The sequence below is a fragment of the Pezoporus occidentalis genome, unplaced genomic scaffold (genome assembly GCF_034315485.1).
Source record: "Pezoporus occidentalis ecotype Australia unplaced genomic scaffold, CSIRO_AGI_Poc_V1 ctg55, whole genome shotgun sequence".
Taxonomy (NCBI): domain Eukaryota; kingdom Metazoa; phylum Chordata; class Aves; order Psittaciformes; family Psittacidae; genus Pezoporus; species Pezoporus occidentalis.
Window position 1 is genome coordinate 3775755 of NW_026915888.1, and position 25375 is coordinate 3801129.

General features: G+C 43.5%; 1 protein-coding gene across 1 annotated transcript; it reads left to right on the forward strand.

Moving 5' to 3' along the window:
• The first annotated feature begins 2572 nt into the window (after positions 1-2572).
• RAD50 (RAD50 double strand break repair protein) lies at positions 2573-24029 on the forward strand. The gene is made up of 26 exons (XM_062638149.1): positions 2573-2631; positions 3732-3902; positions 4297-4380; positions 4620-4771; positions 5406-5591; positions 5738-5942; positions 7172-7300; positions 8126-8291; positions 8432-8625; positions 9176-9382; positions 9848-10030; positions 10234-10391; positions 11223-11398; positions 11787-12024; positions 13366-13555; positions 14384-14510; positions 14683-14876; positions 15260-15370; positions 15942-16034; positions 16115-16228; positions 16928-17055; positions 17859-18083; positions 20865-20950; positions 21364-21506; positions 23034-23167; positions 23590-24029. The coding sequence occupies exons 2-26, from the start codon at positions 3774-3776 to the stop codon at positions 23774-23776; spliced, it is 3939 nt and encodes a 1312-aa protein (XP_062494133.1). The 5' UTR covers positions 2573-2631; positions 3732-3773; the 3' UTR covers positions 23777-24029.
• Positions 24030-25375: the final 1346 nt, after the last annotated feature.

The following is a 25375-nucleotide window of genomic DNA, read 5'->3' on the forward strand; positions in this document are numbered from 1 at the left end:
TTGTCAGAGCATATCCAGAGAAACATAAGAGGCCCCCAGGTGAAAACGTTTGCATACTGGAAGAGCACAAGGAATAACAGAACACAAACTGGCATTCATCCGTAGAAATCGGTGCCTGACTACTCCTAGTGGCAGGATACTGAGCAAGAGAGACTTTTGCCTGACCATGGATGGAGAGGGATAAAAAGCACCTGTGGTAAACCAGACAGAAGAAACGCAGGTCATCTGAAAGGTTTCCCTTTCCCACATGGAAAAGGCTTGTTTTATAGCCAAACAAGCATTGCCATGTTTCATAGCATGGCTATAAAGCAAGCATTTTGGTACGTTTCACAAACAGTGGCAGTTTCATTACAAAGTAGTATAGACATTAGTTTATCTCATATCTAATTCATATCACATGATAGTCCAACAGAGTTTATCTGTTGTTCTAGTTAACAAGAACTGAAGGAGCAACCGTTTCTTGCTATATTGGCAGATAATCTAATCCCTCGGGGCTCTCACCAGCACATGAATCACCAACACCCTCTTACTCAGTTTTGAACTAATGACAGATTTTGCCCCAAACTGGTCACACCCACGGTGACATCACTTGGCATGACCTGGGAGAGAAGAAGGGGTGCTTGATTTTTAATAACGGGAGGCTTCTGTCCGTCACCCATGGGCAGAGCCGTGGCGGTTCTTTGTGTGACACTGCCCATGAGTCTGGCCGAAGCTGGATAAAGAAAGAGCTGTGACATTATGGGAGGCACGTGGGAGCAGAAGGACAAAAATGCATGAAGGGAGCACAGGGTAAGTGTCTCCCAGTAAAGCGCCATGTGCCCAACTGCAGCAGAGACAAATGAGATCGATATGTAAGGTTTCATCTCCCAGATGAATGCAAGTATCTTGTCTGTCAGACACGGAATTTCAACTCCGTTATTTAGCAGTCTCCCTTCAGATGCACACAGGAGGCACTTCTGAATGCTTTCTAATTTTGTTCTAATTTAACCAGGAAACTGAGTTTTTCTTTGGCTTCTTTTCCAGCCTGTAGCAATTGCTGGCATCGCTCACCTGGAAGCATGCAGTGGCTTTCGGTCAGCTGCCACTGAGCCATCTCTGGAACAACAGAAGCTGTTTGCATTTCATGTGAAAAGCTGCTGTGATTTATTTTCACGTCTGGGTGTAAGTCCAACACCGTTCCCCTCTGTGCATGGCAACTCTCAGTCCACAAGAGACATTGAGAGAGCAAATAAAAAGAAGGCAATACTGTTTCTTTGCAAACAGCTTATATTCCATTTCCAACAACCTTTGTAGGCAGGTGGAAAACATGGAAAAGAATACTATATGCCATGAGGTAGAATATTTCTGCTTGATGGGAGGCCACATGTCTGGGTTGAACACCCCATGCATCAGAATGGTATCTGAGTGATCACAATGGCCCGTATTAATTGCTACAATAGGAAGCTTAAGTACAATGCTTGTGCCTCACAACCGCTGCAAGGGGGATGTGGCAGAGGCTCCTCACACATCTCATATACTCTAACAGCACTTCTTGAGTCCTGCTATTCAAGGATACCTTATACCACTTGGTTAGTCATTCTTTCCCTATTTTTCATATGGATTAAAGGGAAAGTTCCCCTCAAATTAAACCTAAGTGGAGGAATCATACAGATACATGACTACATTCTCTTCCTGCACTGAGACTGATGTGGAATTTCTGCAGTTTGGGTTGTAGATTTCCTACCGAGGAAAGTGAATTACCAGATCAAAAAGCACCTCAGGTTTGTAAACCATTTCCTGACTCTCATCTGTCACAGTGAGAGGGATGTATCACACTTACACTACCAACAGCGTCATGGTGAACCACCGCTAACCCACAGCCCCAAGGACTCATCCTATTGCTGGAAAAACTAGAGCACACACCGCTGCCAACAGCACTGGCATTGCCAGAGCCCGTTCATCTTGAATGAGAATTTTATTATTGTTCTGTAGTTTTAATCAAAGTGCTTGCTGCTGGAGCGAGGCCAGAGGAGGCCATGGAGATGCTGCGAGGGCTGGAGCAGCTCTGCTCTGGAGCCAGGCTGAGAGAGCTGGGCTGGGTCAGCCTGGAGAAGAGAAGGCTCCTGAAGGGGAGACCTGAGAGCAGCTCCAGTGCCTAAAGGGGCTGCAGGAAAGCTGGAGAGGGGCTTGGGACAAGGGATGTAGGGACAGGCCAAGGGGAATGGCTTTAACCTGCCCGAGGGGAGACTGAGATGAGCTCTTAGGCAGAAGCTCTTCCCTGTGAGGGTGCTGAGGCGCTGGCACAGGGTGCCCAGAGAAGCTGTGGCTGCCCCATCCCTGGCAGTGTTCAAGGCCAGGCTGGACACAGGGGCTTGGAGCAAGCTGCTCTATGGAAGGGGTCCCTGCCCGTGGCAGGGGCTGGAGCTGGAGGAGCTTTAAGCTCCCTTCCAGCCGAGCCTCGCTGTGGTTCCAGGCGCACAAGGGCCGGGCAGCACCGCGCTTCCCCCACCCTTCCTCACTCTCCGCTCACCGCAGAGATGCGAACGCGAACGCGGCCGCGGCGCCCGCAGCGAGGGGCGGTCTTGAGCCGGGGCGGAGCGGCGGCGGCCGCGGTGGCTGCTGGGGAGCGCGGGAGGACGGCGGGGAGCGGAGGTGAGCGGGCTGGGGGCTTAGGGGGTATTAACGGGCTCGGGGAGGGGGGGGGCCGCTCCCGCCGCCGCCGCCGCGGTGCCATCGCCGCTCCCTGGGGAACGTCCCGTTCATCTCCCCCCTCCTCGCTCTGCAGCGGGCTCCGGGCGGGGAAACCCCCCCCGCGCTGCCGCCTCTGCCCAGGAAATGCCCTTTTCCGCCCGGTGCCTCCCACCGCAGCCGTGGCCTGGCGGGGGCTCGGCAGGCGGCGGGGCCGGGGGGAGCCGTCGGGGCGCAGCGTGGGCGCCGAGCCGCGCTCCTTCGGCCTTCGGGAGCGCATCGCAGTCCACGGGCTTGGAATGCACGTGTGCGGCGTGGGCAGCGCGGCCCCGGGGGGGGGCAGTTGGCTCCATCGGCTCCCCCCCACCCGTGGGTTGTGCTCGGCCGTCCAGCGGTGGCTGCGCTGTCCCCTGCTTTTTATCTTCCCCTGCCACGCCGTGTCGGGACAGGGTTAACCGGGGTGTCCCGTGAGAGTCTGAATGCGGCCCTGTGGGGAGCAGCGGCTGGAGTGAAGCTCTCGTAGCGTTGCGGTGCTACACTGGAATTTTTAAAGAGAATCAGTCCTGGGGCCTCGTGTTGTATTTGGGGCATTCTGAAAGCACGTGTGAGGCTTTTGTGATGTGGAGTAAAGGCTTGGTTTTGGCCGCTGTTCTTGGTCTAGTGGTAAATAGTGTGACGCTGCTCATAGCTTGGAGTTGGGTAGCTTCCCGGGTTAAAACAAATCACAGGATCCAAGCCTGGTTTGCGTTGGACTGGAGCTTAAAGCTCATCCAGTTCCAACCCCTGCCACGGGCAGGGACACCTTCCGCTAGAGCAGCTTGCTCCAAGCCCCCGTGTCCAGCCTGGCCTTGAACACTGCCAGGGATGGGGCAGCCACAGCTTCTCTGGTTAAAAAACAGGAGTTTTGCCTTATCTGTTGTGTTACTTGAGCCATTACTGAAGAGTCTCAGCTGTGATTTTAAAGGCAGCCCTAATATTTTATGCTTGCATAGATGCCTTGTGCGCTTTCAGTGAGGCGCTGTGATTTTTGCCTTCTGCGCTTCTCACAAGGTTTTATTTTGCAGGCTTTCTAACGTTCACCCTGGAGGAGGGGAAGCGCCGTAGAAATGTCACGGATTGAGAAAATGAGTATCCTCGGAGTGAGGAGTTTTGGTGTGGAGGATAAGGACAAACAAATTATCAGCTTTTTTAATCCGTTAACTATTTTAGTGGGACCGAATGGTGCAGGGAAAACGGTAAGGCTTGGCATATGTATGGCTTCGAGCTGTAAATGGGTCTGAAAGGCCTCAAAATGCAAATAGTGATCTCTACAGCAGGATATTAATGATGCTGCAGAAATCTTGCTGTTCACTGCAAATACTGTGTTTAGCATTATTCGAGATTTGCTTTCATGCCTGGGTTTTACGGACACTGGTTGATATTTTCATAAGGAATTGACCCAGATCCTGGTTAAAGCTAATTTTGCCAAGGACCATATTGTCGTGATACTCAGGAAAGAGAATGTTGTTTCATATTTCTCTCTCCTCGCATATTTAACCCGTTTGTAACTATTTGGGTGGTTTTGCCTGCAGTCCAGCTTGTTCCCTCTAAATTGCCATTATAGCTATATACTTGTTTCTGTTTTCACAGACTATCATTGAATGTCTTAAATACATATCCACCGGAGATTTTCCTCCTGGCACCAAAGGGAACTCATTTGTTCACGATCCAAAGGTAAAAGTCACAGTGATTAGATTGAATGTGTGTATATTCCTAAGTAAAATACTTCACTGCACTCAGGTTTGTGATGGAAACAGGGATGCTCAAGTTCTAAGCAGACATGAGCTGACTGCGTTGCTTCAGGAAAAACAGGGAGCTGGGGGACATCGGAACATTATCCACAGCTGGAATGTCCATTTGCATGTGAGCATTGACAAGAATTCCCCTTACTCAGTATTTTGTTTCTACTGAAGGTTGCCAATGAAACAGATGTTCGAGCTCAGATTCGACTGCAGTTTCGAGATGTCAATGGAGAGCTCGTAGCTGTGCAGCGATCCATGGTTTGCTCCCAGAAAGCCAAGAAACCAGAATTTAAAACCCTTGAATCTGTCATTACTAGAACAAAGTAAGTTGTCAAGGTTTGCTTCCTTACTTTGGCGTGGAGATCAGCTTGGGGTTTATGTATTTTTGTGTGTAAGACAAGAGAAAACTTAATAATGTATTCATTGAAGTAGCCACCAGTGCTCTTAGATGTAGTTATATCCCTTTATTAGTTGATTAAGAAATTCCTCCATTTGATAGCCACTGCTTTAGGAAATACTTACCTGCTCACTTGCATTTCTCTGAAAATTATATTAATAATGATCATTATTAATGATGATAGAGCTTGAAGGTAGCATTGTGTGGAACATGTAGGCATTGCTTCCTTCAGCACCATTTTCAGTTTCAGATCATTGTGAGCCCACGTTTAACTGTATCTCCACTATTTGACAAGTGTGTTCACTGCATTCAAGATCTTTTTTATTCCCTCTGGTGGTTCTGCATAGCTATAAAATGTGTAATGATAGCCTTGGATACAGACTCCGACAGTGTTAAATGCATGGGCTGAAAATGGTAATTATGTGCTTAAAAATGGGAGCTTGTTAAGGTTTTTAATCAGTACATTGCAATGAGATTACACTGCTTAAAATGCACTTTACTGCTTTTACAAGAACTCGCTAGTAACTGCTTTGGGGGTTTTCTTTACCTGTGCTACATAGGCACGGGGAGAAGGTCAGCCTGAGCTCCAAGTGTGCTGAAATCGATCGAGAGATGATCAGCGCCCTTGGTGTCTCCAAATCAGTGATCAACAATGTCATTTTCTGCCACCAAGAAGAATCCAACTGGCCCCTAAGTGAAGGGAAGGCCCTGAAGCAGAAGTTTGATGAGATCTTCTCAGCAACAAGGTTTTTCTCTTTACTGTAACTAAATAACACCTAAGTAAGAAATTGTCTTCCCTAATAATGTAGCTGTTGACAAAGATGCCTAAGGTGTTGTTTTGTACATTGTTACTCTATGGCCCATAGGATCTGAGATGCTGTTTGGTTTACAGGTATATTAAAGCACTCGAAACTCTCCGTCAGGTCCGGCAGAAACAAGGCTTGAAAGTAAAGGAGTGCCAGACAGAGCTGAAATACCTGAAACAGAATAAAGAGAAAGCACAGGAAATCCAGGATCATCTGAGCAACAGAGAGGCTCAGCTGGCTGCTTCCAAGGAGAATGTAAAAGCAATTGAGAGTCAGCTTGATCCTCTCAAGGTAGTTTGCATCATGATTACGTTAAGACTTTGATACAAAGCAGTTCATAAGTATAAAGAACACAGAAAAGTGGGAAAGCTCGATGAATTTCTTGATTGAGATCTTAGTCTTTTATATTGCGTTATCTACTCCTTTGTTCTGAGGCAGAATCGAGCATACCTCAACAACCCTGGCAGATGCTGGTCTAGTCTGTAAACAGTCAATGGAGGTTTAAGAGCATCCTTTGGGAAATTCCTGTAGCAGCGTTGGGGGTTTATAGCTTAATTTAAAACCTCTCTTTCTCAGATTTAGCTGGTAACTAGAACCATGATAACCTATAACTAAAATGAAAACTAAAGTAAAACTTAAACCCCCTACCCTGAAAAATAATAGAATCATAGAATAGTTTGGGTTGGAAAGCACCTTAAGATCATCCAGTTCTGACCCCCCTGTCATGGGCAGGGACACCTCACACTAAACCATCTCACCCAAGGCTTCGTCCAACCTGGCCTTGAACACTGCCAGGGATGGAGCATTCACAACCTCCCTGGGCAACCCATTCCAGTGCCTCAGCACCCTCACAGGAAAGAATTTCCTCCTTATATCTAATCTAAACTTCCCCTGTTTAAGTTTTAACCCATTACCCCTTGTCCTATCACTACAGTCCCTAATGAAGAGTCCCTCCTGAGCATCCCTATAGGCCCCCTTCAGATACTGGAAGGCTGCTCTGAGGTCTCCACGCAGCTTCTCTTCTCCAGGCTGAAGAGCCCCAACTTCCTCAGCCTGTCTTCATACAGGAGGTGCTCCAGTCCCTGATCATCCTCGTGGTCTCCTCTGGACTTGTTCCAACAGTTCCATGTCCTTTTTATGTTGAGGACACCAGAACTGCACACAGTGCTCCAGGTGAGGTCTCACGAGAGCAGAGCAGAGGGGCAGGATCACCTCCTTGGACCTGCTGGTCACGCTCCTTTTGATGCAGCCCAGGATACGGTTGGTTTCTGGGCTGCAAGCACACACTGAAGCCGGCTCATGTTCATTTTCTCATCAACCAACATCCCCAAGTCCTTCTCCGCAGGGCTGCTCTGAATCTCTTCTCTGCCCAACCTGGAGCTGTGCCTGGGATTGCTCCGGCCCAGGTGTAAAATACTTCATAAGGTGAAAGTTTCTCATGTAGACTGCTGTGTGGAGCAATAGACTGTGGGATTCATCAGCCGTGAGATGTTTTACTTGCAGCATTCTTCCCTTTGCAGAGTTCTCTGGCAAGAGTCGAGCAGAATCTCACCAAGGTCATGAGGATAGACAACGACGTCAAGGCCCTGGAGAGCAGGAGGCGGCAGATGGAGAAGGATAATCAGGATTTGCAACAGAAGATGGAGAAGGTTGCCTCTTAAATTCCATGCTATCATCCCTTCTGCTGTACAATCGGTTTGTCTTTTGCTACCCAGTGAACTAAGTAGAATCATAGAATGGTTTGGGTTGGAAAGGAGCTTAAGATGATCTAGTTCCAACCCCCCTGCCATAGGCAAGGATGCCTCACTCTAAGTGTATGTTCTGTTTTGCATCAGATGTTGGTGAAGAGTATTTCCATAGCCCATGCAACTCACTTGATATTAGCAGCTGCTGCAAATACAGCTCAGTAAAGCTGTATTAGTGTCTGTGTCATTTGGGTTAAATGGCTTTTTGTAACTTTTCCCTCCTCCATCATCTGGCTTGTCAGGAAATAGTGGTGATTATTGGTAACAATGCCCTATGGTGGGTAACAGCGTATTTCTCTCTCACAATATGCTGATGACAGCCAGACTGACCATTATGGGATGTCTCCTGACATGAATATTGCTCATTTCCCTGGAGATTTTTGTCTTTCTTTCTCTTAAAATAAGAAGCAATGGTCAGTCTTTTGTTGAGATTGTGCCAGGCCATCCTAAAACCTCTTGGGTAAATGGGAAGAAATCCTTCGGTGGTAAGAATTTAGGTGAATTTGTTTTATCAGGCTGAGAAAAACAGATCTTTTCCCAGTTTTGCTTGTAGCACATTTGGCTTTTCCCAGTGTATGTCTTCATATGGAACTTCTGGATGGGAGGTGTTTATTTCTTATTTCTTGAATTGTGCTATGGCAAAAATGATATGTTTTCTAAAACATCAATAATTGGCTTATAAATGTAATTAATACAGAATCAAGTTAACTTCTTGTGTTTGTTGTACAGGTGTTTCAAGGAACAGATGAACAACTAAGGGATAGGTACCAGAGCCACCAGAAAACAGTGAAGGAGAAGGAGAAGAGATTATTAGACTGTAAGCGGGAATTGGATCGAGCCACTAAAGAATGCCAGAGGTTTAACAGTGAGAAATCGGAGCTCCTTATTGAACGAGGTATTTTAGACTTCATCTCTACCCTTTTTGTGGTGTTTAAAACATACTCCAGTTTCAAATACTTCCAGAAAATGAGTCACAACTCAGCGTATCTCTTCTGCCTCGGTATTTGGGTGCTTATATCATGTTGTCTTGTGAAGGTCGTCTTCAGCTGGAAGCAGATCGTCACCAAGAACACATCTCCACGAGGGATTCATTAATTCAGTCCTTGGCAGCACAGCTGGAATTAGATGGTTTTGAGCAGAAACCTTTTAATGAATGGCACATTACCAGTTTTCACACCTTGTTGAAGGAGAGGCAGCGAAGAGATACAGAAGCTGCACAGCATTTGATGGTGAGAATTTTGTTGGTTTAGTAGTGGGGTTAGTATTGGTTAGCAGTGTGATATTGGTCCGTAGGTGCCTTCACGGTGCTGGGAGGAAGAATGTTGGGAGGGAAATGAAGCTGGTTTTCCTTCTGGAATTCTTTGTTATGGGTTGTGTGAATCTTTCCTTGGGGACGAGTTTTGGAACTCAGTGTGGTCATCAAGTGACCTGATGGCAGTTCTTTGGATAGGTTTTTCTCGGCAGCCCTCTCAGGCAGGTGGATTGCTGAGAAGCTAAAAACCCTGAGGATGAATTACAGTGGGCAGCTGGTTTAAAAACAAGCAACTGTTTGTTGAAGTCATCTTCAAATGGAGCTGCTCTCACAGAACACTCCAGTGCGATGCATCTGCATCTTCCTATCGAGACCTTTCAGCAGAAAATCCCTGACAAGTTCTAGTTATCTGCATATTTCAATGGCTTGTATTACAGTGGTGACTGTTCACAAGCTTGTGTGAAGAAGTGTGTTTAAATGCTGTTTCCCTGTGAAAAAATGAGTGTATTGTTGCTGACTTCTTTCAGAGGGAATTTACACGAAAAGAAGCAATGAAACAGAAGGAGATAGATGAAAAAAGAGACCAGAAAACTGGATTAGAAAAAACCATTGACCTGAAATCAGGCATTAAAGATAAGAAACAAGTTGAGCTGGAGAGTGTGATACACGAATTGCAGCAGTTGGAGGGGTTTTCAGACAGAATTCTGGAGCTGGAGCAGGAGATTGCCAGGACAGTAAGTTCACCTTTCTAAAGCGTTTATAGGAGTCTGAAGTAAAACCTTTTGGCTGTATCATTAAAACAAACAAAAGCCTCTTGACGTTTACTCCATCTGCTGCGTTCTTGCCCTTTTAATCCCCTCTCTTATGCTTTGTCTGTTTAGATGGTGGGCCGTCTGGGACAGGGACCGTTCACTGCTTTGTTTTTCTATACTGCATGCATAGGATAGAGTGATGCTGCTTGGTATAAGCAGGGTAATAGCCACAGCTGGGGAATATCATAAGGTCAGTCAGTCTTAGATTATTGGGCCAGAAAAATATGCCAGCATCACAGCCTTTGTCCTTTTTCATCTATTCTTTACAAATCTTGTGTCATTCCTGTAACAGCAAATGACACTGCTGCCAGGCAGCTTGAGAGCTCTCTTCTGTTACCTTTAGTTAGGACTTCATTGACTGTGTAAGTCTTCTGGGCTCTTGATTAGGAAAAGGAGCTGGAGAAGACTGAGGGCAGCAGCAATGTGGAGAAACTGGAACTGGAAGTAAGGACTCTGCAGAATGAGAAAATAAACCTGGACAAAGCTCTTAGGAAGCTGGATCAAGAGATGGAGCAATTGAATCTACATACCACAACTATTACCCAAATGGAGATGCTGAAGAAAGACAAGGTAATTTTTCTATCATGATCTCATGGGACAGGGACATAAAATGAATACAGGGCCTCGAGATTTGTGTGGTTTTCAGGTGTTTATCAACAATCAGACATAAAGCTTCTGTCTGACTGCAGAGAAGCCATTAACTGCATGAACACATTGAGTGACATGGGCTTGAAGATACGAAAAAACTAACTCAAAACGCTTCATTTCGCCAGGCAGACAAAGAAGAGCAGATCAGAAAAGTAAAAGCAAGACATTCTGAGGAGCTGACATCACTGCTGGGATACTTTCCAAATAAAAACCAGCTTGAAGACTGGCTTCATAGTAAAAATAGGAAGATTAATCAGACGAGGGATAATCTTGCCAGCCTTCAGTACGTATTAGTTAATTGATTATGACCCGTAAGTATTTATATGACTTTAAATGTTGGGAAGTTTAATATGCTTAATATACTTGTTACCTTATGATTGCTTATTTAGCTATCTGCAGACATCAAAGAAAGCATCCTGCAGAATTTGTGCAATGTAGGGCTGCCACAGTTTGTGCTAGTTAATAAATCACAGCATGTGTAGCATGTCAGAGGCAGCACTAAAAGCAGATAGTGGAGACTGCTGCTCTTCTGACCTTCTTGTAAGTCACAGTGCTTGGTGACTGTGTGACAAGTTCATGTGTGATTACGTTGTCCTGATTTCGTTTGATCATGTAGAGGAGTTTGTTAGAAGGAATAGGTAAGATCACCACAGTGTGTAATGATGCACGTTGCACCTCCACAGAACAACCCCCCAAGACTTTAAGTACGAGCATATGGCATAATTAGGAAGTGTGGAGCACGCGTAGAAGGGTGCTAGCATTCTTTGCATAAGAGGTTCAGTAGTAGCTCATAAGCAGTAATTGTTGTAGGGGGCAAAAAGGTTGATATTGTAGTGCTCTGTAAAGTTTTGTATAGCTTTGTTGCTAGAAATGAGCTTCTCATCAGTAAGCAGCAATAAACCAAAAGAGAATGAAAATGAAGCACTTTATGCTGTACTTCAGTCAATAAAACATTGATGCTATGGATTCCCTGAAACATCACTAAAGAAGAGCTGGTGAACAGCTCTGTAGTATCAATTTCAGATCAACTTCCCAAGTCTTTGTTTTGGCTTAAGCAGTTTGAAATCTGTGGGGTTTTGTGACAAAAGCATCCGTGCATTGATTGATGTTCCAGCAAGCGACTGGCGTCAGTAGAGTATCAGAAAACCCACATCAGCAGTGAGCTGCGAAACAAAGAAGAGCAGTTGTCCCTTCATCAAGAGAAACTCTCTGATGTGTGTGGAAGCCAAGACTTCGACAGTGATCTGAACAAGCTTCAGGATGAAATTGAGAAGAGCTCAAAACAGCGAGGTACCTCCGCATATAGCTACTTCCTTTCCTAAAGCTTGTTTTAAGTGTAAGCCATGGATACTGAGATGATCTGTTGCTTGTGCAGGGCAAACAGTAGGCACAGAAAAGAGTTTTACTGTGTCTTAACTGTTTTTTCCTAAATCACTTCTGCTGTTGATTGCAGAGGGATGAGCATGGTTTAATAAAACACTCATAGAAGAATTCAGGTTGGCAAGGACTTGAGGTGATTCAGGGGCAGCACTGAATTCCAACCAGGTCACTTAGAACCATTTCAGTTCCCTACCTGTGTGATTTATGGGTTATAATGTTGTCTTCTTTTATGGTAAGTACAGATGGGATCTGATTACGCCCTGTTTAGTCAACATAAAGTCTTTTCTTCTTAACGCAGCCGTGCTTGCGGGAGCCACTGCTGTTTATTCCCAGTTCATCACGCAGCTGACGGAGGAGAAGCAGCCGTGTTGTCCGGTTTGCCAGAGGGGGTTTGAAACAGAGGCCGAGCTGCAAGATGTCATCAGTGATCTGCAGTCTAAGCTGCGTCTTGCTCCAGACAAACTGAAGTCAACAGAGTCCGAGCTTAAAAGGAAAGAGAAGAAACGCGATGAAATGATGAGTCTGAAACCACTGAGGTAAAGTCCTTAGCGCCCTGGATTGGTGCAGGCTGTTTGCTTTCACATCCTTGGGTTTTATTGTTGAAAGTAATGCAGGCATCGAGGAGGATTGATTGTAGTGCTTGTTAATTCATCAGGAACTCTCAGTTGTTACGTATCTTCCTAGCATTTGTTCTCCACTCCTTTGGACTTTAATGTTAAACTATTTTATATTCCTGGTATTTCTGGTCGTTTGGGGCGTCTCATGAGAGTTAGACAGAAAAAGTAGTTCCGTGCTCATTTTCTGCTGATTATTTACACTATAGAGGCACAGTTTCCCTCCTTGTTACTTATCCTTGTAATTTGAAATGGGCAGACTGGTTTTGCCATTACTGAAATGTTTTTTATACCGCATCACCTTAAACATGTGTCTTAACAAGGCTGAAATGGGAGTTTGTAGAGCCAGAATGGGAGCTGAACCTGTATTAAACCCCCTTGAAAATTATCTTGATTCATATCTCCCTTAACAGTAGTTTTATATGAAGTGGCAGTTTCATATGAACTGTCCTGTTTTAGAAAGGCATCTCTGGATTTTGTAGTGGATTTCTCTAGCGCCATTAAAACATAAATGCCATTTATGTTTCCTTGAGGTTCACTCAGCTGCAGCTCCATTGTTTGGGAATGTCTGCCTCTGATACAGACAATCCATAGATTGGAGTGAATTCTGTTATTGTAGTTACTTAACCTTTTTATGTTGGGGTTTGGATGTTTGGGTGGTTTTGGGGGGGGTGTTTTGAACACGCAGGGTAACACAAAGTGTGGGTAACATTAACAAGTGCAGGAAAGGTGCCTGCGGTATTTCCCACTTTCCAGGCTGAATTAGTCTGTCTTTTTAAAGCTGTGAAAATACTGACAGGCTCCAAAGCATCAACAAATAACACTTGGCCTAAAGAGGTTTGGTCGGAGTCCTGGTTTTCTCTTCTGTTAGCTTATGAACAGCATTCATAGTAAGGGCAGAGTCTGCAGGTTTCCTGCCCGGAGGTGAGGGTGCTTGAGCCTCAAGAAATCCTTTCCTTCACAAGAGGGCACCCTTGCACAGGGGATTTCATCCCTCTCTTGAGCCCTTGCTGCAGTTAAGTTAAAAACCAAAAGAGATTTTGTTTGCTTGTTTCACCTCACTTACCCAACACGAGGGATGCGTTTCCTTAGCTGGGTGTATAACGTCAGCGTCATCAAATACGGGCAAGGTTAAGGGAATTATATTGGCTAAATTTAGTCTTCTGCTATTAGATCCTGTCACAGACTTTGTGATCTTGAATGTCTTGAACTTATGCTGCTGTTTTGACAAAGGAAATCTGATGGATTTGTGTTTTATTCAAGGCAAACTGTGGTTGAACTCCAAGCGAGGGACATACCGGACCTGAGGAACAAGATACAGAATGCAAACAGGGATTTGACAGGCCTGAAGGGTGAGATAGAAGAGCAGGAATCACTCTTGCAGACAGCTTTATCTGAGGAGGAAGGTGCCAAGGCACGTTTGCAGGATATAACTCTAATGGAAAGGTACCAGGTATGTTTGGTAATTTCTTTTACTATATCAAATGGTATTCAATAATATGACAAAACCTGGAGGTCTTAAGACTTTTGAAGCAAAGTAAAAATACTTTCAAAGACAGCATAGGAGAGGTGAGCTTGGGGCTAATAAAGCTTCAAGCTTTATGCAATGATTTTTTTCTTCTGAGGACCACAGAGTCCCTTGAGTTCAGTTCTGTGCTATAGTAACTGGGAAGAAAGGCATAATCCAGAGCTGGAGCATGACTGGAAGTACACCAAAGTGTATTTCAGTCCTCGCAGTCGTTATAGTGCAGTGTATTCTCAGCTTTTACTCTATGTACTTCTGAAATCTTGTCACATCTTCCTCATTCCGTGCCATATGGTGAAGGGGAATGGATAATCCTGCGCTGTTATGATTCTGACAGTCTACATGCCTGTATTACCAGCACAAAATCTTGGCTTGACCAAGAGCCACGAGAGAGCCTGGAGCCAGGCAAAGGACTGAGAGCACTTCACGAGTGGCAGCAGCTCCTGAGGCTCCAATGGTTCTCTTGGCACGGGGATGAGTAGCCCATGTAGCTGTTCTGAGGTGGGCTTGGGGTGTCTAAAGCCTGCCCATCCACACTGGCTGTTTTCCTCTCACAAATAGGAATTCCAGATTCCAGCAGCCTGTGGCTGACAGAACCTTCCTGATAATGATGTGACATTGCTCCAGCAGCAGGGATGAATGGGAACGCATTGAGTCATGTGTGCCTCGCGCCCCAATCACGTTGTGTGCCAGAGATGAAAAAGACATTGTTAAACACTACTACAATAGTAATAGTGCTTTTCCTCATACTTTCAGACTGATATTAGGGATGTTGAACGTAAAATTGCTCAGCAGGAGGCTAAGCTGCTTGGGGTTGATTTAAGTAGGACTGTTCTGCAAGTAAGCCAAGAAAAACAAGAGAAAAAGCACTTGTGGGATACAGGTAGGTCCTACAAGACTGGTATTTTATTTTTGCATTGACAAGAACGTTCCAAGCTTCCTGCCATTAACATTTTAGTTTAATGATTGCTTTGGCCTAATTTAGACTTGACTTTTGATGCGGAAGATGTTTGTAATAACAGATTGTTTCCCTCGGTGTCTGTTTTCGTCTGCAGTCACTGGTAAAATTGAGTTAAACCAGAAACTGAAGCAAGACCAACAAAATCAGATCCAGCAGCTGAAGAGCACCGTTAATGAGCTTAAAGCAGAAAAGCTTCAGCTCTCCAGCAACATGCAGCGTCGTCACCAGCTGCAGGAGCAAACAGTGGAGTTAAGCACTGAGGTTCAGGCCTTATGCAGAGAGATCAAGGTAGGAAATACTCATCATTTAACCCTTAGCGTTGTTGTTCTGGGAGAAAACTTGGAATCCTGTTATATTTAACATTGTAATCCTAGAAAATAAGATGTATTTTTAAGGTGTTGCTATTACGTATCTTTGGGAATGTCCAGAATTTATTAATACATATTTTCATGTTTATGAAAACACAAAAAGAGCTCAATAACCACACACACAAAAAGAGCTCAGTAACCACACACACAAAAAGAGCTCAGTAACCACACACACAAAAAGAGCTCAGTAACCACACACACAAAAAGAGCTCAGTAACCACATGACTTTTTTACCACTTGGAAAAATTATGGCTCTTTAATGGAATAAGAAAATAAAAAGGATTTTCTCCACCTACTTTGCAGGAAGCAAAAGAACAGGTATTTCCCTTGGATGCCACTTTAGAAAAGCTGCAGCAGGAGAAGGAGGATCTAGTGAATAAAAGGACTACAAGTAATAAAGAAACACAGGATAAGGTTTGTTTGCTCTTGGCTTAGCTGGAAGATAAGGTTATATGTTGGTTTTCAGGCATGGATGGAAGCTGTGGCAACAAGTTTGCTTTTAGGAAATGGTGACTTTAGTGAGTGCTTTAGATTGGTGGAGCTTTGGGGATAGAAAAGGAGCATAACTCGGTCAGGAGATGAACTCAATTGTAATTAACCTTTGGCTGTCTTGTTAAAAGGACATTTGCCCATATTTAGTGACCAGTGATATTAAGAAGCCCTTCCTAATAGACCTAAGAGGAATAGGAAGGGTGACTCTTAACATGTCCTGGCTAAGAGACAACCACATTTTCCCTAGGTGAAGTGACTCTTGTATAAGCTCAAATGAGTGATTTACCATTTGTTTTGGAAGACATTTGCGTGGTGATAAGGAGCATCTGGCTTTCAGAAGCTGAAGGCTTTATAAGTAAATTAAAGGGAATTACGATAAGGAACTGTATTTTGACAGTAGTGTTATCCAGTATCTAATATTTGATACAGGGGGTATCAGTGTATCAGTTCTTGAACAAAAGACTGCATTTCATTTGAAAACTTCTCCCTGCAGATGAATGGCATTAATGAGAAAGTTAAAGATATCAACAAGTACGTGAAAGAAATAGAAAACTATATTCAAAAAGGAAGAGATGACTATAAAAAGGTAACCTAAACCCCAGTCAATGAAGGGTTGACATCAGAAATACTTCTGTGTTTAAACTGTCTGCTGTTCTATTTCTTTAGCAAAAGGAGTCTGAACTTAGTGAAGTGAATTCTCAGTTAGCTGACTGGGAGAAACAGAAGGAAAAGATAAGTAAAGAGATGGAAACGATTCGACAGGATATTGACACTCAAAAGGTAGATGTGTTGGTTTAGAGTAAACGTATTTTTGCATAGTTTAAACTGATTTCTGGGTTTGGTTTAAGTCTGCCTATGTCCATGGTGATGCAAAGTTTGTCTTCTCTTGATTTACTTGATCAGGTGTTAGTCAGAATAGCTGCTCTGTGTGCATTAGGCTGGAAAAAGGCTTGAGATTTGTATATACAAAAGCAGATGCATTTTAAAAGCCTTTATGTGGAGGATACCTGCCCTCTGAAGTGAGGTACCGAACTGCAGGTACCACAAGCTGCTACTTCCTCCAGGTTTTGTCATGTACCTTAAATTCCTGTGTATGTGTTTCAAATGCTGTTTACATTCTTTATAGGAAAGATGTCTTTCCCTGCTCTGCTGTCTAACATAACAGAACTGACATGGGGGACTAAATTACGGCCCCGTTTGAAACACTGCATAGTAGTCACACACAGGGTAACTCTGTGACAGTAAATCTGTTCACCTGTGACAATAAATACTGTTATTTCAGATTGAAGTATGAAATAATACTGCTAGTTTCCTTATACCCTATTTCCAGCACAAGATGAGTTCTCACTCTGATAATTTTTGTTGTCACCGGTTATTCTATGCTTGCAGCATGCTTTAGAGTTGTGCAGAGCTCATATTGTGTAACTGGGAATCAATATACTGAAGCATTACACAGCTTCTTGCTTTCTGTGGCGACAGATACAGGAAAGGTGGCTGCAGGATAATCTTACTTTGAGGAAGAGGAATGAAGAGCTCAAAGATGTTGAAGACAATATAAAGCAACTTGTGAGGGAGATGGGAGAAATGAAAGTCCCGGAAATGAAAAAGTAAGTGGCTTCAAAACAGCAAGGCATGTTCTGCACAAGAATTCACTGGGTGTCTGAATGTGATATTCACTGGGTTTTTAGTGGGTTTCCTGGTCCACTTCTCTCCCCATTCACGCAGACCACTTCCTCCTCAAATTCACGTTTGTGTAATGTCCCTGTGATGACAACACAAATGAGTCGGTGAATTACATAGTACTTCTGGCTAGCAATACACACGTGCACTTGTGTCCGTGCCTGTTCCAATCTAAGCCATCTTTTTAATGAATTCCATTGCTAAAGGCACATGTAAAAATAACTCGTGTCTCTGGATCAGATTATTTAGTTGTCATTTACAGCCTGCTTATGTAGGTCTCAGCAGAAAAGCTTGTATTTACTTCAGTAGTTTAATACTAATTGCTTTGATAATAAACACTTTTGAAAAGGAATTAGCCGTATGCTGGTGCTTACATGTGAAGCATTTATTTAGCTTTCTAGGGGTTACTCAATTAATTCATCTTATTTTGCTCAGCATCCTAATTTACTTCCACCTCTGAAATGAATTGTATGTTTCTACATACAGCACTTTGGCGTCCGACCTCCGTAACTTGCTTCTCCCACCCACAATAGTGATTTGAATATGTTCTTCCCAAAGTTAAAAATGCTTTTATTTCAATAATGTCTTCATTTCAGTGATGTTAGGACTATAATTTTAACTGTAGATACAATAAAATGAGCCACCTGCATCAGCTCCAAATTAGAACCCTGACTGATAAATTGTGAAACACTCAATACAAAAGACTTACGTGTCAGTTATGGTTTCACAGTGAACAGAAACATCTAGAGGAGAAAATCGAATCTCTGAAAAGAAACCATCATGTTGCCCTTGGTCGGCAGCATGGATTTGAGGAGGAGATTGTCCGGTTTAAAAAGGAACTTCGAGAGCCACAATTCAAAGATGCAGAGGGAAAATACAGGGACATGATGATTGTCATGAGAACAACAGAGCTAGTGAACAAAGACCTGGACCTTTATTACAAGGCTCTTGATAAGTAAGTACTGTCATCTGAGGGCGATTCTTCAATGTTTTAATCTCTGTTACTAATGATAACCTTGATCCAAAAGCAGCTTCAGTTTCAGACTTCCAGGGGTGACTTACAAATAGGAAATCAATACAAGTCTGGGAGATATTTAATGATTTCTCTTTATAAAATCTGGCATTTAAATATTAACATAACGTGACATGGTACAACTGTTAAAGCAAATTAATGAAAATATGCTACAAACTGCACAGGATTGGTAGGATGTAGGAAATTTGTAAGTTAATGTATCTAATGTACATACAGGGAATGCATTGGTAATAACTGGAGTTTAATAGAGTCATAGATAAGTCTAGTGATCATGGTGAATTTATTCTCAGCTCTCTGTAGGACCTGTTTTGACTTATGGCTGTATGTGTTAGGACTGACATTTGAGTGGTGGTTAGAGAGTATCCAGACAACAAACACATTCAGCTTCAGTTTTCATATGAGGACACATGGAGGAGGCAGTGGAGCTGGAGGCTGCTCCTCTGTCCCTATTCCTCTATAGTGTTTTGAAGGCATTTTTAGGACGCTTTTGTGTGTCTCAGAATTAGTGGTGGTTTTCCTTTCTGCCTGTCTCTTGGTGGGTTTTGGTTGTGAGGGAAGTGAAGTATTACAGGATTTGTGATGGCTAATGGGGAGAATGTGTTCTTAAAAGTTGTCTCACATTATCTCAAAATGCTCCACAGTACGAATTAAGGCAAGGTGGAATCTGGCTTTAAATCCTCCATTATTAACCCATGTCTTTCTTGCACAGTCTCTCATACTCTTCCGTTTCTATAGCAGTATATTTTAGCATCTTCTGGTCGTATCTTGACACAAATAAGACACACCAGGTAGATTTTTTGTTCCCCGTGATCTTCTGAGGTAAACAATTGTGTTTGCATGAAAGAATATTACTATACAGAGGTGGCTTTCCCCTGTTTCCACTGTGGGTGGTTTTGTGCTTGTATTAGAGAAGGCAAGATGAAAAGCAGCAGGTCTTGCATTTGGTGGAAAGTGTAGTCAACTTTGTGATTGTGTCTGCTTCCTCTGGAAGCTGGTTTTCTAGTCTTGGGCTAAGTGGCCGAAAATAGCATCTCAGCAGTTGTAAACATATGCAAAGTAAAAGATAGGGCTCCCTGAGAACCGCCCTGAATGTCCAGTTACAATGGAATTGCAGTGAGGTGCTGCAACTTGGTGGGTGATGGGGAAGGATCTTGGAGTCAGTGCATACGTTTTAGGAAATACAAAACTGGTTCTCAGTGACAGAAAGATGAAGTAAATATTAGGGACAAAAAAAAGAGAAAAAGAAAGAAAGAAGCATTTGGGCACCGTATGAATTCCCAGCACACCCTTGTCTTGAATAGAGTATGGAATTTTGGTCTCCTGCATTGAATAGGGTCCGGAAAAAGCAGCGTGGAAGAGCAGTAGTGTGGTTGAGCATACAGCATGATGGTTAAGAAGAGAAACTAAGCAGAGGAGAACTTTCCAAGTTGAAAAGATGGTCTAGAGGAATCCTGTTTTGAGCGGTTTTAATGATAAGATAAAATTAAACGTAGAATTAAAATGTAAGCTAAACCATAATGTATTTTGTGAAGATCTAAATGGTTCAGAGCTTGCATAATTCTTCCCTTTCAGCTTAAATGGAAATGCACTCCAAGAACTTCCCTTTTAGAATTCAGAATCTTTCTGTGTGGTATCACATCATCTATTGTTCCTATTTAAGGCAAAACAGGAAACCAGTCTGGTAATTTCAAGAAGAATAGATAAGCATCACTTATTGGTAATCGTCTCAAAGATCGGTGAGACGAAATGTTAGCTCTAATGGCCAGAGATTGAAAGCTGTCTCTGTAGCTGGGAAAACTGACTTTTCGGGTGTTCTGTGCTATCACTTGATCATCTCTATTGACTTAATATTTAGAGGTTTATGATAAATATTGATGAGGAATGCATTCTTGGGTTTGACAAAGTAAACAGTTGAAAACACGGTCTTCTTTCTTCGGACTTAACAAATCCTATTAGAGTTGATTCTTCAGTATTCCCCAGAAGAGGTAGAAGTATTTCCTGTAAGAGGGGAAGTAGGAAAAGCCTATGTAAAAGGAGTCCATTTCAGAAGTATATTTTCTTTCCACCATACTGTTTCATTACAGAATACTTTTGGCTTTAAAAAACTAAGTTAGGAATCCTGTCCTTTATTGAATGCTTTCATAAGGAGTTTGTCTATTATTGAACTAAAGTCATGCTGATACGTTAAGCAGGGGAATTAAATTGGAAATAGTGACATCCTATGTTCCTCTTGCTGCTGAGGAGAAAGGCAGCTCTAGTCAGAATGTCTCTTTGGGTGATTATAAGTTATAGTCTCAAGAAGAATTCTCCACTCTCCTTTCCTATGGAGACCCAGTTATTTGCATTGCTGGGAGACTGCACCAAGGAGTAACAGTACTGCTGTTTTGGCAGCCTTAACATCATGTTTGTCTCCTTGGTGTCAGTCTTAAATATACCTCACATAAATTATCTCTTGCAAATCTTTTTGTCTTCATGACTCTGCTGCTTCTTGAAACTGAGCTGTTTGTGAGAGCAGGGTTATTTATGCAGTCGTGTGTTAGTCTTTAGATACCTCTGCATTCAGATTGAACTCGTCTTTGTTGTATTTTTAGTGCAGGTATTTAGGGATTGGAAAGGGAGCTGCTGCCTTCCTTAAAGCGCCTCCAGTCCCTGGCAGTCCGTGGTCACACCTTTAACAGTTTGCGTTTGTTGTTGGTGTTTTAGAGCAATAATGACATTTCATAACATGAAGATGGAAGAAATCAACAAAATAATCCGTGAACTTTGGCGAAGCACCTACAGAGGACAAGGTATGTGCGATTCTGACTGTGGTAGCTTTGCCCATAGGTGTCCCTTTGATACTGAGCCCTGCAGGAGGAAGAGACTTTTCAAAACACGGAAGATCCAGGATCTAAACCCAGTTGGTTTCATTCTAAAGGCTGCATCTGTTGTTCACCACAATAATCTTTTTATTACACATATGCAAGTTAGAGGATAAGTAGGGTTGATTTTCCCTTTTCCATGTTTTCTAAAGGTAAAGTTTTGTTGAAGCAGAGGAACTGCACAAGTTCATTCTTTCAGTTTAGGAAAAACTCCTTTTGTAGAAACAGCTATTGGTGGGAGTTCTGAATTGAGCTTTTGTGGTTGCTGCATACTGGACCTCACCTCCTGGTAACCTGTGGTATTTTTAATAATGTGAAAACTGTCTCCTTTCTGTTTTCAGATATTGAGTACATAGAAATTCGTTCTGATGCCGATGAGAATGTCTCAGCCTCTGATAAAAGAAGAAATTACAATTACAGAGTGGTAATGGTAAAGGGAGGTACAGCACTGGATATGCGAGGAAGATGTAGTGCTGGGCAGAAGGTAACAACATTTGCTTTTTAAAATGAACTAAAAACTTGCAGGTGAATGCAGGAGAGGGATGTGTTCTGAGTGACCCTGGAGAACAAGTGGCTCCAGCTGTAACTTACAGTTCTGTGCAGCTTCCCTTCATGTGTCTAGATTTTACTCACTGTGCAATATATGAGCCTGAACCTCTGAACCCTATTTTGGGGTTGTTTCAGTTGAGGACTGGTCTAAGTCCTGCAGGAGTGAAGAGTTCAACTTCTCTCTCCTCAAGTTCAAATCCTCCCAGTCTGTCTCTTGCTAGTTACCACTAAGGTTCCCATAGCTTTAGGTCTGTTGACTTGCTCCTTATTTTTGATGTCCTGAGGGCTGCCCTCAGTCTTCTTTTCAGAACTGCATCTACCTCTAAGGGTGGAAAAACCTTTTTTTTTCTCCAAGCTATGCTGCTGTCTCCTGCTCAACATAACCTTTCAGTTCATGTCACCAAATACCACACCATACCCATTGCTGGGTCGTGTTAAGCTCCTTGTCAACCAGCACCCCCAAGTCTTCTTCCTTAGTCTGCTCTCCATCCATTCTCTGCCCAGTCTGTTTCTTGGGAGCCAGGCCTTTTCCATAACCAGATGGTACAGGCAGTAGTAGAAAATGAAATCAAGGAATGAAACAAAATTATACACAATACCTTTAAGTGCATACAGCAGTAGAGTCATGAAAGGATGCTTCATCAGAAGGTGAATAATGTATTGTTGCTTGAATATGAAAAATGCTGTCAAATTAAATCCCACATGAGGGTAGGTACTTACTTGGGTTTGAAAATTCCATACAAATTCTAGGGGAAATCCGAACCTTCTAAAACAGCACTATAGGCAAAAAATGTGTCCTCTCCTAAAGTACTCTAGGATGTTACGTTAGAGTCCTATGTAAATGAGAGTGAAACTTGTTCACAGTTTCTTAGCTTACATTCTCAGAATTCTTTGATCGTGAAGTGTGATGCCAGCAGTTGTGATCACTGGAAAGTATTTTTGAGAGCACAGTTTCCATCGAGGGTTCTGTAGTTTTCACTAGTTCAGGAGATCTCGTAGCAGTGCGATTAGGTATGATAACACAAAGCTAACGGGTAAGGTGGTAAATCCTCCTGTGTTCAGGTTTAGGGCATCGTCAGGTCAGTAACTCAAACCTAGTGACATCCGTACAGATTTCCACTGTCCCTGATGTGTTATGGTGGGGCTTGAACAGAGCAAGGTGTTGATGTGGCATCCTTACCTCAGGTTGGAATCCTTACTTCCAGTATCCCTCCAGTTTTGAGTATTTGACTGCTCTGGTATTTTTCCCAACATCATTTTGCAGAACAGCTCTTTCAGTTCAAACTTGAAGTTTTAATGTAGCTTTTCAGTCACTAATTATTGCCATTTTATGAACTATCAGCACATCGTTATGGAAACTTTACCCATGGTTTGTAGTGGCATTAAGAACAGCATGTTACATGTAGATCCTCTGCAAACACTTTGAAGAGTGAGATTTTGGTGGTGATTTTTTTCCCCTTAGGTGCTTGCTTCTCTCATTATCCGTCTTGCTCTGGCAGAAACATTCTGCCTCAACTGCGGCATACTGGCACTTGATGAGCCTACTACCAACCTTGATCGAGAAAACATCGAGTCTCTTGCCCATGCCCTCACGCAGTAAGTGATCCCTTCTTGAGAACATTAAAGATGGGTATTCTTTATACGTTAATAGCAGTTGGCAGAAGTTAATTACAGTTTAAGATGGTGTTATCTCTGTTAGTATCTGCAAATATACATGCAAAGCAGTGGGTTTAGATTCCCTCTCCTTTATCTGGAAAGGAAAAAGGGTTTCTTAAATAATTTAAGGATTTTTATGTGGGTAAAAAAGTTGCTCGATGGTCCTTGTCATGTCATTCATTATCAATAGTTAAACATTTTGATCAACAGATGTTTTTATCAATAGTTAAATACTTTTGTTCTGTTTATACAAGTCCTCTAAGACTAGGACTAGTAATTAATCACTAGTACCTCATTAATTACTAAGTAACTAATCACTAGTAATGGGGTTTAAATAAATACTACACACTGTCTCTTTGTAGGATAATAAAAAGCCGCTCCCAACAGCGTAACTTTCAGCTTCTGGTGATAACTCACGATGAGGATTTTGTGGAGCTTCTGGTCCGTTCGGAATACGTGGAAGCTTTCTACAGGATAAGGAAGACCGTGGACCAGTGCTCTGAGATCATAAAATGCAGCGCCACCTCACTGGGCTCGTACGTTCATTAGGAATTTAAGTAATTACATGTTACAGACTGGCTTGGCTGCCTGACTCTGTAAGGGGTCATATGAAGGCGCCTGAAAATACAGTTCTTTCGTATTGTGTTACTGAGGGTTTGTAACAATTTCAGTTAAAACCTAAAAAACTATTGAATTTCTAAGCTTTTGCATAAATCTGTGTCTGGGTTTTAAGGATCACCGTAACCTGGACCCATTAAGCACCACGGACAGAGGCAGCCCCAGCACCCATCTCTGCTGAGCCCCACACTTTCACCAACACCTAAAGGGTCTGGGCATCCACACCAAAAGAGACAAAACCCAACAACAGCAGAGGTCTGATTCTGCATCTCAGTAGCTGATGTTTTTCAGTGCCTCCGTGGCCAGAGAGTTAGGTGGACCTGGGCAAAGGTGCCTTAAAGGGTAATGACACAAACTGGGCACTTGAGCTGAGGATGATTTCCACCTGAATTTTCTGAAACTGCAAGTCACTAGAACCAGGGTGGCCCCGTCACTGGGAAACCACTCAGGTAAGCAAATGAATGGGACTTCCTAGCAATTGCGTTCTTTACCAGTCCCCTGATAAAGCAATTAACACCAGACCAGGAGGAGGGGGAGGAGAAGGCAGAGGAAAATGCTACACCGTGCATTACAGATGCAGTTTTAACTAAGAGTCTTCACTGACTCTAGCACTACTTCCTGAAGGGGAATTTTCTTACAGATACAATCAACAGGAAAAAAAAATGACTTTGAATTTTCAATTTTTCCTGCCCTACCAGTTTGTTTTAGCATGACGCATACATCCCAGCTCATGAGCATCGCATCAGCTTCAGAAGCACCTCCTCAACCTTTGTGAATTCCGTGCCTTTTCCCACCAGCCCCAGGTTAAAGCCATGGCTGGCAGTCCTTCCATAAAGTAGTTTGAGCCACAGGAAGCTGGGCTGCAGATGGGCAGAGTCAGCCACCCCCAGCGCCACGTCAGGGGGATCCCTGCTCCACCACCACGCTTCCTGCCTCAGCGCACAGTGACGGCTGCTGCAGCAGCTGCCTCTGCTCCCGGCTGAGTCTCCTCCAGCCGTGTCCTGTAGGTAAAGGACTGAAGGTGAGGGGGCAAGAGGAGCAGGCTAGCAGGGAGAAGGCGTTGTTGCCCTTACATGATGCTGCTGCACAAAGGTCAACGCTGTTTGTAGTGCGGAACCAAGCAGAGGTGTTTTAAGGCAAGCGAGGCACAGATTCATTGCGGTAGCTCATTGTGCAGGTGGCAGAGTGGTGAAGAAAGTGGCTCTGCGCTTGCCCTTGTGGTTTGGCTGGATTTCCAGCAGAGGAACCCCGGCACAGGGGTGGCTCTGTTCTCCACATAAAAGCATCATAGAATGACAGATTGGTTTGTGTTGGAGGGGACCTTAAAGCTCACTCAGTTCCAATCCCCTGCCATGAGCAGGGGCACCTTCCACTAGAGCAGGGTGCTCCAAGCCCCGTCCAGCCTGCCCCTGAACACTTCCAGGGATGGGCAGGCACAACTCTGTACAACGCAGGTACACACCTTCACAAGGAGGGCACAGCTGCAGGCAGACACAGCTCGGATGTACCGCAATGTAAGAGCCAAAAGTA

Excerpts from the sequence above, each read along its gene's own strand:
- RAD50 (XM_062638149.1), top strand. The coding sequence starts at position 3,774 with ATGTCACGGATTGAGAAAATGAGTATCCTCGGAGTGAGGAGTTTTGGT. Across the intron at positions 4,772-5,405 it reads TCTGTCATTACTAGAACAAA|GCACGGGGAGAAGGTCAGCC; the intron begins GTAAGTTGTCAA and ends TGTGCTACATAG. Across the intron at positions 12,025-13,365 it reads ATGAGTCTGAAACCACTGAG|GCAAACTGTGGTTGAACTCC; the intron begins GTAAAGTCCTTA and ends GTTTTATTCAAG.